Raw genomic sequence first — 13,211 nt, forward strand, 5'->3', positions numbered from 1 at the left:
AATCAAGAACAGTTTTGTTTTGTTGAAAAGGTTCTCTCATGCCTAGGTTAAAATATAATTTCGAAACCTGAAAACACAGATCCGGAAGAAAATTAACTCCTAAAAGTTAGGATTACATGCATCACATGATGAAACAGTATCTAGACAACAGAGACATCAAAAACATCTTCAAATTCTTATACAACATGTATTTCTGTAATGTGAAATATTTCAGAGGGAGGAAGATCTAGGCAGACCGATGAAGAGGATCAGATTATGCAGGCTACGATGAACTGAATGAAGCCTAGAAAAGCCTGTTTTGGCAGCAGGCTGAAAGATAATTCCTTTCCACCTCTGATGTCTCTGACTCTGTGAAATCTGTTGGTTTATGGAAGGAAAGGCACAAAAGTGCTTGAACCTGTCACTAAGCAAACCACTCAGATCCCAGTTTAGTAAGACTTTAGTAATGCCTAGGAATAGTTCTGATGGTTGAGGCTCTTTCATATAAACTCAAAAGGATGTGATGAGTAAGAAAGGAATTGATTAAGTTTTTCAGCAGGACATATGTTTGTCCTTTTTGCTACTATGGTGGCTGTTACAAACAACATAATCTCTTGGGTCCTGAGTTAGCTGGTGATCGTTCATGGAGACAAAGAGTTTTAATATAATAATTTAGTTTACCTCCATGTCATAAGATATGCTGACTGTGAAAAAATTTTGTATTTGTTGAACAATTCTGACATTTTCTAATCCACTTCATTCTTACCGCTGGTCACTGCTTTGTTTTGTGCAGGTTGATGCTCTCTGCTTCAACAAAGATGTTCTTTAGATCCACCCATCAAATACTGATAAATTGCAGTCAATGTCTTTGCTTTCAGATATAGAATTCTCCATTTAAAAGGTCAGCAGACCCTAATTGCAATGGCACTGCTGAGAAGCCTGCCTTTTATTTTTTAACGGGTAAAATCAAGGATCTTTCTACTTCAGCAAGCAGAACATTCCCCTTAGAAGTTATCACCTTACATTTTTAAGAATTGAGATGGGTTTGTACCTTTTTCAATCCAAAACCTTAACATGGCGCTGCTGGCAGTCATAAAACCTTTGGCAGTACCAAAACTCATCCACACAAATGAGCTTGGATACGCACCAGCTTGAAATCTTGTTATTCACAAGACATTAATACCACTTTAAAAAAGGTTTATCCTGGATAAACTGGATAAAAGATACTGGAATTCTAACACTTTATTCTAACTCTTCATTCATCACACACTGATAACCCTCTTACCTAGTGACATTGACTATATTGGCAGCTCTCAGCAGCCATTCACAAAAGTACCTTTTCACACTTTCAGTGGTGGAAACCAGGCTCTTCAAATTCCTGTGAAATGTTACATGGACCAAGGAACTGAGGAGACCTTCCAAAAACCACAACGTCGTCTTCAAAATGCCCTGCCAATATTGCTGCCTCTTCTAATGAGGGGTATCCAAATCAGGCACCTTTGCTGGTTATGGGTGCAGTGGTTTGGCAGATTCTTAGGTGGATCCATGCCAGGACATTTTCAGCTTGAGCACTCTTTAGTTTTCCAGGGAGGAGCTAGTTTGCAGCTCCCAAAGAAATGCTTTTTGCAAAATTCCCTGTTTGTGAAGAGAGCAGCTGTACTCCACAATGATGTCCAGATGCTTTCAAGGCACCAGCCCCTAGGGAAAGCACAGGGCCAGCCTGGTCCTGAGCAACAGGAGCATGAAGCCTGCCTGAGGTAGAAGGGCCACAGCATCTAGGAGGATATGGATGGAAGAAAACTGATTGAATTTCTTCTCTAGTTTGTTCATCAGGATGTGTCAAAAAAGTATGGGAGCCCATAAGCACCCTGCACCTGCAACCAGGAGCATCACGTTGTGGCATCACTCAGAGGATCTGGAAGGACAGCACTTGGGAAGCCTTTCTATATTTATCAATTCCATCAAGCCTGAGAGTGGAAAAAGCTTCCACCAGCCTGGCCTCCCAGGGAAAAGATTTAGAAACCCTGTATTTTTATGCAGCATCATATTTTTACTCAGAAAATCAGGAAAGACTGAGTTGCATTTCTGGACCAAGAATGTCAGCTGTTGAAACATGAGAGTAAGGGCTTCAAAGAAATTTCTGGTTTGTGCAATGAACCACTTCCAGCTTCCCATATTCAGCAGGCTCATATGGGATTTTCTACTCCGGAATGCACTGAGCATACCTCAAGGTTCTATTTCCCAGAGTCCTGAGAACAACCTCAAACTTCCTACCTAGGCCAGTGGTCCTTCTATTAAGCAGGATCTGCATTGCTTTCTCCATCAGCACAATGGAATTAGGGATGTTCTGACAACCCAATCTTCCCTACCCCTCTCCCCACCCTCAGACAGAAACAAATTCATATCTGGAGGAAACTCACATACAAAGAAACACAAATAAATGCGGAATGAAATTCTCACTCGGAATTGGCCACCATCTCCATCATCAAGTTCCAAGATATAGCCCTCCACTGGGTTGTGGCTCAAAGGTGGCATCCTCCAGGCCAGTGTCACACTGTTGTTCCGGGTGCAACACTTCTCCAGCTGCAGTAATGGGATGGGTGGCACTGAAACAGGAACTGGGTACAGGTTAGTGTAACTCTGCCCGACCCCATTAGTCTGTGCTGTGAGCACTATGGCAACTGCTCCTTCACCTCCTTCCCCTTGCATGGAAGCCAGTGTTTGTTAGGAAGAGAGTCCATTCTCTTCCTTGAAAGAAAAGGCAGTAAAATTACATAACAAAATGTTGTTACCCAGTTAGACAAATCATTTCACTGAACTATATAGACAGAAATATATCTGGACTTGATTGTCATGTCTCATAAGAACTAGAGTCTGGGGAATCCATGTGTGGTTTCCTTTCCAGGAGTCACTGTCTAGAAGAATTATTTTTCACATCAGAGCACCCACTGTCCCCAAAAGGAGGGGCAGGGGGTGTCTCAGGCCATAGAGTGGCAGAGGCAATGCTGCCAGGGAACCCAGTGCATTAACAAAGAATTGGGTTAACAAGCAGAGCAGCCACTCCTGCCAGCACAGCTGAGAGACAGCCTGAACTCCACCAAAAGCAGGAAAGCAATTCTTCACTACCGTTGTGGGGGGTTTTAAAAATCTGATTTACCACCCCTCCCTCTCCGCCTAGTTTTTCATCAAAGACACCTTGGATGTGTTATCTTTATGGCAACCACGCTTAAAATAAACTGTTGAAGCAAATTGTTCTGTTTGCAAACTTTATCTAAATCCCATGGTTCAGGTAGCAAAATGAACTTCTGCATCACAGTAGACTCCTCATGGAAATTACAAATGCAAATTTTTCTACCAACATGCCTTTTCAGTGACTTGCTCAGAAGAAACACCAAGAGACTGTTTACCAGACCAGCATCTTAAAAATAAAAAGAAACAGAGTAAAATATTCAGCTGTGTCTCTGTGGCAAAGACACCTCAATCCAACCTCTCCTAAACAAAACTAAACTCTCACTGTTCACTCTTTGCTGGCAATTATAAAGTGAAAATTTAGTCTTCTGGATAGACCTGGCATGCATCTTATGTTGAAACCATACAGGTTAAGTAGAATGCAAGTGATGCACAAAGCCTGCTTGGTCTTCTGCCCAAGGCTAAATTTTACCATTCAATATCTCAATATCTTTTCTGCTGAGAGCTCAATCATGTCTTAGAAGAAACTGAGTGCTCTGAGAATTCACTGGTTTCATAATATCGGTTTGCTCTTCTTTTATCTACTCTGCTTTGACCTCCTAGTATATTTTCCTCCTTCTGTCTGTGTGAGAGCTAAGCCCTTGAGCTGTTCCTTTCGTCCTATTTTATGTTTCTGGATAAAAGAGGTTCATGTTCTGTGTACCAAGCAGACTGTGGGAAAATGGATGCTACTGTGTGACAGGGCTGAGGCTTCACCCCCACTTTGGAAGTGACTCGAAAGTCAACATCACACTTGTGATAAACAGCACAGAAGCTACCACAGCTTTCCGCTGGCATTATCCATCACCACAGTGAACGCAGATGGTTGGTAGCCCAGAAGAATGAAACAAAGGAGCTTTATAAATTAGCTCTTGAAGGTTTTTCTGTGAAAAGGAAGCCTTGTTCCTATTCCTTGATATTTAAGGATGATTCAGAGAGTGTCATAAATAAAAACCTGCTTGTTTTCTCACATGGAAAGTTCAGATTTTTCTCTAGGAGACACTGTGTCTGGTGAAGTCATAGAAATGTGACAAGAGTCAAAAACCTGAAAATGAGGAATTCAGAGGTAATAGGATTTCTTAGATGAACCATTTTAAGTTTAGAGTTTTGTCTGTGTTTGTTAACCTATGTATTCCTGGTGACTGACGAGCCTGGGAGAAGATAGGGCTCTATCAGCCATCCACACTCCTGCCACTTTTCCTAGCTGGTTAGCCCTCTGAGGAGGCTTTTTTGTGGTCCTCCCCATTTCTGAGACTCCTCCTGGCAAGACTGGCTGAAAACCTAATTCCTGATGTTTCTAAGATGCAAAACAGATAATGTCCCTTCACATCTGAATAAACCACTAACCATTTCACCTCTGAAAAAAAGTCATAACTCCTAGGAACACTGATAGGAGGCTTCCAAGAACTGTTCATTTAAAACACAATGCTGGAAAAAAAAGAGCAGAGTTTTTGAGGGAGGGTATGTGTTTTACAATTTCCCCTTAACTATGTAAACAGGAATGCTGCCTAGGAATAAAATATGTTTTCATCCAGTAGAGTGCTGTTGTTCCCACTTCCCAGGGGAAGGGTGAATTTTGGCTCAATGTGTGAGAGTCTCACATTTTGTGGGTAATCCATATCAGCCTCCTGCTCTCTTTGATCCAGCCTGTGGCCTGAACTGCAGAACTCTCCTGAAGGAGAGGGAAGAAGCTCCTGCCAAGCAGCTTGTGCAGCGTTGCTGCATGATGCTCTCTGTGCCTGACCTCCTGCTTCCTCCACTGGATGTGGATGGGCAGAGATTTGCCTTGATCTCAAATTCCCTATGGGAGGAGAAAAGATGAACACTTGTAAAAATCATAGGAAAGTGTGAAGTGAGTCGAATAATCAGGATACCAGTATATACTTCACAGCAAAAAGCAATGGAATAGGACTAAGGAAAGAAAAAATACAGGCTAAGTGCCAGGGAAAAAAAAAGACTCAGATGTTAAATTACAGTTCTGTCCCACTTCTTGACCAATTTAAAGTTCTCAAGATATTTTCTGGAAGGAAAATATTAAAAATATAAAGGGAGAAATGATACTGCATTGGCGCGGCGGGACTTATTAATGAGTCTGAATGATGTCCTGCAATTTTAAAAGTGCTTCATGCAGGTCACTCTTTGATAAGAAATGTGACACTGACTAATGTCTCTTGTCAACAGAGTAGTTCCCAAAACACATTGCTCAACGCATCTCATGGCTGATCAGTCCCCTCACAGGGTACAGTAGGGCTGCTCTAAGATGTTGTCTTTTGTCCTCCTGACAAGCAAGTGGTGCAATGACGTCATCCACCTTCCCAGGCTAGTTTTTAAAGGACTAAATGCACCGAAAGAATGGGATCCCCCAGAAACAGGAAAACTTTGACTTCCTCCAAAACTGCAGTACAGCCCTGGAATAGCTTGAGTCACTGCTGTAGCAAGTGCCTTACAAACAGTGTTAGGAGAGAAGGAGAGACCACAAGGAGCTGAGTCCATGACATAGAGCAGAAAAAAACAGAGGTAAAGCTTAAGATGAAACAGCTGTTCTTTAATTATCAGGGCATACAGCTTATGCCTGGAGAAGCAGAGATTTATGGCAGATGTGTCTGGGGAATCTTCATGGTTTGCAGAAGAGGGAAGGAGTCACTCAGGACAAGGAGGTATAAGGGATATATGAAGGAATGTTCAGAGGTGGTACAGAAAAGTAGAGTAGCTATATATTTTCCTCTTTTGTATCTAGTCCTATTTTTCAGCCAATGAAGACTGCATGCCAGTTACAGCTGTGTGAACAAAACAGACCCAGATGTGCATTTGCCTGTGCCAATAGCTCTAACTGAGAATATGTGAAGTACACATTAAGCCAGGCATCAGAGGACAGGAATTTTGTGACAAGGCACTCTGTAAAAGCAACAGAGAGAAGAAAACATGGACAGAGAAAATTATCTGCGAAAGTTCAAAATGCCAGCAACTACTAGAGCTGTGTGAGTGTCTCTCAGGTCAGCCAGCCCAGCGAGTGTGGGACTCAGTGAGACCCTTTGATAAACATGACTGCCTAAGCATTACTTCTGCACCTATCACATCTCTGCACATTTAATTTGTTCTCAGATTGCTTCTTCTTTCTTTAAAAAAGAAAAAGAACCCTATGATCTTTATTTTTTAGATGAGCTTTAGATCTGTGCTTATAGAGAATGCATCAGTAATGTAAATGAACATGTCATCAAAGCAAATGCAAAGTGATTTGTTCTCATTTTCATTCTTTGTCTAACACAGTGAATCAATGTTTACTTACAAGCATGCTTTCACTCTAAATGACCCATGCAAGCTCAATGAGGTTGAATGAGGCCAGAGTTTGAAAAAAAAAATAGAAATTCAGTCATGTACTAAGCACTGATAACAATAATACAGTATTACATTGCAAAGCTTTTGAAAAAAAAAAACCAAAACAATTTACAGGTGGAAAAGCCATGCTTGCCCTGTTCTCCTAGATCTCCCAAAAAGTTCCTTTACAGATCATTGACATCTTTAAAGCATTTGCTCTTGTCACATCAACCAGTAAAATGACTTAATAACACTCACCTCAACACCAACATTTGGCAAAGACTGATGACTTGGTGTGCTGGTGTAGGTAGGATTGAAGAAAGAGGAGCAGATGTGAAGAGACATACACATTTTTTCTTTGTGAAACTGGATGCTCAGAAATATGGAAGTCACAGAATCACATATTGTGTGATTGGTCAGTTTGGAAGGGACCACAGGGAGTCATCTGGTCCAACTTCCTTGCTCAAACAGGGACATCCTAGAGCCCATGGCACAGGACTGTGTCCCTACAGTTCTTGAATTATCTCCAGTGAGGGAGATACCACAACCTCTCTGGGCAATCTGTTCCAGTGCTCATGGTGATAAACAGCAAAACATCACCATGCAACTGCAGCTTCTCCTTACAGTCAGCAAAGGGATGTTCCCAATCAGTTTGGGCGCTTGCTCCTGAAATGCTGAGTTGATTACTCTGTGATACCTGTATTTCTAGATGCAAGACCGCTCTGCATGAGAAAATGCAAATAGTGCATCTGAAGAAGGCCAAATCATGCCTGGCAAATTTGGTGGCCCTCTATGACAGAAAAACAGCAGTGGCAGATGAGGGAAGATGATCTGGTGTCACCTACCTGGACTTGTGCAAAGCATTTGACACTGTCCCACATGACATCCCTTTCTCTAAAATGGAGAGACAAGAATTTTAATGGATGGACCTCTCAGCTGATAAGGAATTGGCTGGATGGCTGCACTGAAACTGTATGATCAATGGCTTCATGTACTGTGTCCATCTCCAGGGCCCCCAGCACAAGAAAGACATGGAACTGTTGGAGTAGGTCTGGAAGAGGGCTACAAAGGTGATCAGAGGGCTGGAGCATATCTCCAATGAAGACAGGCTGAGAGAGCTGGGGTTGCTCAGCCTGAAGAAGACTCCAGGGAGACCATATTGTGGCCTTCCAGTACCTAAAGGGGGCTACTAGAGAGCTGGAGAGGGAGTTTCCACAAGGGCATCTAGTAATGGGACAAGGGAGCATGGCTTCAAAATGAAAGAGAGAGGGTTTAGATTAGATATCAGGAGGAAAGTCTTTACTGTGAGGATGGTGAGGCACTGGAACAGGGTGCCCAGGGAAGCTGTGGATGCCCCTTTCCTGGAAGTGTTCAAGGCCAGGCAGGATGGGTCTCTGAGCAACCTGACCCAGTGAAAAGTGACCCTTCCTGTGAGAGGGGGTTGGGACTAGACGATCCTTAAGATTCCCTTCCAACCCAGACCATTTTATGATTCTTAAATAATGCAGAGGTCATAGAATAAAGTTTCAGGAAAAAAAAAGGCCAAAGTGTCAGACTGAGAAGTTCAAATGGAAATAGACTTGCTGTTGTAAATGAAGAAAGATAAATACATGTCTATATACTAAACACTCCCCCATACCTACAATTGCTAGCTTGGAACTGGTCAGTGGTTTGTTCTGCTTGGGCACATAGAGGTGTGAAGTGTGAATGCCATCCCTTATGCACCTTAAGGAATGGTGGCCAGGTTAACACCCTTTCCACTATTCTTTGCATGGTGTGTGCATGATCACACTGGTTGTGCTGACCAACCTGATGGGACATGCAACAGACAATCCCTGGTCAGGACCAAGACAGCTCAAGCAAAAGCCCTTCCTGAGGGCTAACCCTGCCTCTGGGGAACAAAGCCCAAGGGTGTTTGGAAGCTCTGCACAGGTTTGGGCTGCAAAAGTCCTGTCTTCTTCTCTGCCCCTCAGATTGTGTCTAACTCAGCACCAGAGCTTCCCTGCCATCTTATGATAAATGAGAGCGTAGCAGATAACACTACATAAGCACAAGTGAATCTGGCTCAATTAAAGTTTTGTAACTCTTCAAGTTTAAAGGCAGGTGGATGTTCACAAGCCAAATACCTAAGCTGCTCTCACCTCAGGTAACCTGTGGTTAATAGCAATCTACGTGACTAGTTTAACCATATTTTTCCTATGTTTGTAAAGGAGAGTGGTGGGAGATTAGTATTAAATATATTTCACAATAAACATGGCTAGCATTAAACATAAACTGATTTTAAAAAGACACATGCAGACAGCATTCAGAGGAATTTTATCAGTGTTATTCCTTCTCTTTTGACCCCACTTGCCTGTCTGACAACATTTCAAGGAGCAGCTCACAGATGTTTATTGAATAACTTTAACACAGCCTGTTTATGCCAAGACGCAAAGCATCCTTGGTGAGCAGACTCTGGCCTTTAACTGTTTGTACATTGTTTCTCCACACATCCGCCAAATTATCCACCCTAATTACTTCATCTTGGGTGTCTTAGATGCAGAATTAGGCCCAGAGAGAACACATAAGTGGAACAAAGTTCTTTATGCTTGCTCAAAACAAAACAAAAAAAGCACATCTGACATCACTACACGAATATCCTTAACTCATTCACTGACTTCTGGCAGCCTCTATCCTGTCACCCACATGTATAATTAAGACTTGAACCACCACTGAGAGAAGCTAATGACATCATTCCCAGGGACCACAATGGCTTTCAAACCCTACTGTTCTATGGATCTAATTCTGATGCAGTTCTCAGCCTGCTCCACATAAACTAACCCCATTAAAAGCTCACTATGTTAATTTTCTTTTTTTTTTTTTTTTATGTCAGTGACATGTCCTGTTTATCAGCTTCTCCTTTGAGATACATTTTTTAACCTCAGTTCCCTCTAGCTTGTCCATCAAAATTATTCAGATACCTGGAACCATGGAATGGTACAGCCATGGACGTACTTTCCCCTTGTAAATCTTTTCCTCGTGATTTTTTTTTTTATTAAGATGGGCAATTTTTGCATCACAGTCCAGATAGAAGTTAAAGGTCAAAGGCTGGTGTTTTTTTCCCCTATTCAAGCATGTGTGTGTGTGCGTGTCTGTGTATGTAATATTTATCTTCTACTTCAGCTGTTTCTGACAAGATAGGGGTAGCTGGTATCTTGAATTAACCATGTCAAACCAGGGAATACTACAAAATGGCATGAAGTTTCATGCAGCTCATGTCTTACTAATCTCCAAAGCCCTACTCTGAAGAAGTTATCTTTACAGATCTTTAAGTGCATCTGGTATTTCTATCTGAGCTTGTTCAGCTCAAATAGAAATACCAGATACACTTAAAGATTATACATGTGAGGGGAGCACACCTTTCCAGGAAACACCTGAATTTGCCTGAAAACCTTTTAAAACTATCCAACAAATTCAAGTCATTCCTCTTTCCTCCTTTGGTGTCCTCACACTTCCCAGCACTGTTTCAACACATGCATGAAAAACAGGAAAAGGAAAATCATAGAAGCTCACCCCTACATTTCATCTGAATAAAATCCAGCTGGTGAATTGACTGCAGTAAAGGTTCACTATCCAGAGTCAAGTCAAACTCAGCAGATACTTTTGGCTCCAAGGCTCCTTTGACCCACTGTTCCTGAGATACCTGAACACGCTTGATTAAAGCATCTGAAATCTGAAAGAGAGTACCAGGTTTATAATGAAATGGCCAACACACACATTAAAAATGACAGAATGTCTGTGAGATGCAGCACAAAGGAAACAGGATTAAAGCAGCAAAACAGATGAGATAGGATCTGGTCATTTTGGGGTGAGGTCCATTTAGGTTGCATCCTTTCATCTTGTCTTTTCAAAATAAATATCATATTAGGCTAGGAAAGTTAAAACTGCATTTATAAAGCCTGCTAAGCTTATGTTGTGTGTCATGCCTTTGAATGCCACACATAATTCTGTACTCTGTCCTCTGATCTGCATGGTCTACTTTTGCTCTCCTGTTTTAAAAGAAGTTGCACAAAGAGAGGATTAAATGTTTGAGTCTCTTCATTCAGGAGAGATGATTCAGTGGATGAAAGCTAAAGGATTAAAAAAAGAAAATGGTAAGGAAGGTGTATATTACTCACAGTGTGGGTGATAAATTGTCAGATAGATTTTCACATATATGATGGATTTTCTACCATTACATCAGAACTGAATTTTATTTTTAAAGATTTGCTCTAGCTCAGCCCACAGACAATCAGACCAGAAGTCAAACTAAAATGATCACAACAGACACTTCAGGAAGTTAAATCCTGGCTCTGTGGAAATCAATGAACTCAACTGTCCTTGAGTTCAGTGAAGCTGCCATTTGGATATCTGGAGTCCCTGACAGTGAACTTCCTGTAAGTCACAGAGAGTCGAATTTTTTCTGGGTACAACAGAGAGAGTTTTCCCTTGTTGCAGGAATTTGGATACTTTTCCTCATTACTTTTATTGAGGACACTCCTGTCTGAGCCCCTGCATCAACAGCTCCTAATCAGTCTGTGCAGTAGGTGGAGGAGCATCCCACAACTCCTGCAACCTCAGAGTCACTTACTGGGATGCTGGATCCCTTGGCCATGTCTCAATAACCTGGCTGCAGGAGTAGTTGCTCAAAGTAATGCAGTGCCTGAGTGTCTGCTGGCTGTCTTGAAAGCATCATTAGATAAACCAGGAAAAAGTAAAAACAAAAATGGTTTGTGGTTTTTTTTTGTTTTTTTTTTTTTTAATAAGGGGGGCTGCAAAAACTGAAGCCACAGAAGTTATAGGGAACATAAGTTGAAAAGAAAGTAAAGCATATATCTAGATAGCATGTAGGTAAGACCTAAAGGTTTTGTTTGTCCTGTAGTGTTCAACCAACAGCCTGTTAAAATCTGTGTAAGCTTGACATTAATCTACACCACACATTCCCCTCTCTCGCCTGAGACTAGACATGACAGTAACAATCAGTCTGGAGTGCTAATAGGTTTAAGTTGGCTAATTCTCATCCTGTTTTTTTAGAGATGCTCTGACAAACCCTTGACACTCTATGCATTCATGTGTGCAAGTCATTTTGTGGTGTACCTTTCTTTTTAGGCAATAAATAAGGCAACAAAACTACTAGGGCAAAATAAAGTTATTAATAAACATATAAGATTAACTAAGCAAAATAATTTATGTGAAAAAACACTGTTATGTTTTGTCTCATCAGTAGACATTTTCACTGTTTGCACCTAAGAAACAATATTCTGCAAGTTAAGGCAATTATTGGCTAGGCCATATTTTGCAAAGTAAAGATACCTGGAGCTGCCACAGGTCTTGATGCAACAATCTCAGCAAAGTAAAGCTACATGCAGCCCCTTCACACTAGGTTTCCTTACAGGGGAGGTGCCGAAAGGACTCTTTTACATGGAAAAGCAAAGGGGAGAAGCACAAGGGGGAGAAGTACCACTCTGCTGAGTCACTGACCTCTCCAAACTAATCAGAGATCTCTGTGAGGCCCTGTGTTGGGTTTCTCAGACGAGAATAAAATAATACTCTGCAAAAAGCTATTATTAGCTGGATAGCATCTTTTTCTCAGCCCAGAAGGAAGGGCTGGCAAGAGAAAAGACATCAGGAGTTAGGGGAGTGGTGTGACCACTAACTCCCCACTTCAGTCAGGATACAGCTGTTAAAGCCATCTCTTTGCCGGGACACTCATGCAGTCACCAGGCTCTCTGAGTTTTTAGACAGTACTTACAGGAGTTAAGGTGAACCTGCCTTGGAGGTGGAAGGGGTTAATTAACCAAGCCACACATTTTTAGACTTAGCTTTAATGTATTTCTTTTTTTTCCCCTCAGAACATTAGGAAGAAAACTACCTGCAAAAACCCAGAGGGATCATTTTCTTTGATAACCTCTAAGCAGTATTCCATCAGCCCTGTTGACTGGCGTAGCTTCAGTGTACAGTGATTTATCTGGTCCCAAACAACCTGGAAAACAAACATCAGTACAGTTCTGTGACTACCTCAGCTTGCAGTGAATTGTATAAAATTATTTCAGAAGAGACAAAGAATGGGAAAGTGTGTTAAATCTATGCTTAATTTAGCTGCCATATGGCCATTGCCGTATCTCCATCAGCTTCACTCACTTGCTCTGTATTGTAAATAGCAATAATTAGCTTGGCAAAATGTTGTGCACAGGGAATCTCAATTTTCAGAGCAGATTAATTTCTCAAAGATTAGGCTTGCTTGGGGCAGAGAGGGCACAGAACATGTCTCTGCATTTGCAGCGATCACATTTCCAGTCACACTTTCACTAACATCTGAGCTATTAAGAAGTCCTTCACTTTAGAGGCAAACTGCTGGAGTGGTTTCTCACAGATCATACCCTAACATTCTCTTCACAATTTGTCATTGAACCTGCTCTGATTAAGAACACATTACTGGAATTAAGAAATTCCATTTTTCCAGATTTTGGCCTTGATTCTGCTGTCACATGGCTGTGGACTAGAACTAGTAGCACTGTGTTCTGTAGGACAACTTGTGACAGCAATAAACTGCAGGGTTTGCTGTGCTGTCAGCAGTATGTCCTAAGTGCTGGTTCTTGTTAAGCAAGCTGAATGCTGATCTCAGGTGGATTTTGTTAACTGATATGTTAGATAATCCATTTCACTTTTTC

At 41.6% G+C, this 13,211-nt stretch overlaps 1 protein-coding gene across 2 annotated transcripts in view; it reads right to left on the reverse strand.

Annotated features, from left to right (window-relative positions):
* Positions 1 to 13,211, reverse strand: part of TRIM67 (tripartite motif containing 67) — a 33,736-nt gene that overhangs the window by 9,798 nt on the left and 10,727 nt on the right. For both annotated transcript variants that reach the window (XM_041424059.1, XM_041424051.1), the window contains 3 exons: positions 12,413 to 12,523; positions 10,075 to 10,234; positions 2,440 to 2,585 (listed from right to left, as the gene is read on the reverse strand). In XM_041424059.1, coding sequence (XP_041279993.1) covers positions 2,440 to 2,585; positions 10,075 to 10,234; positions 12,413 to 12,523 — 417 coding nt within the window. The remainder of the gene's footprint in view (positions 1 to 2,439; positions 2,586 to 10,074; positions 10,235 to 12,412; positions 12,524 to 13,211) is intronic.

Source organism: Onychostruthus taczanowskii, unplaced genomic scaffold (genome assembly GCF_017590055.1).
Source record: "Onychostruthus taczanowskii isolate IOZ18803 unplaced genomic scaffold, ASM1759005v1 scaffold111, whole genome shotgun sequence".
Classification (NCBI taxonomy): Eukaryota; Metazoa; Chordata; class Aves; order Passeriformes; family Passeridae; genus Onychostruthus; species Onychostruthus taczanowskii.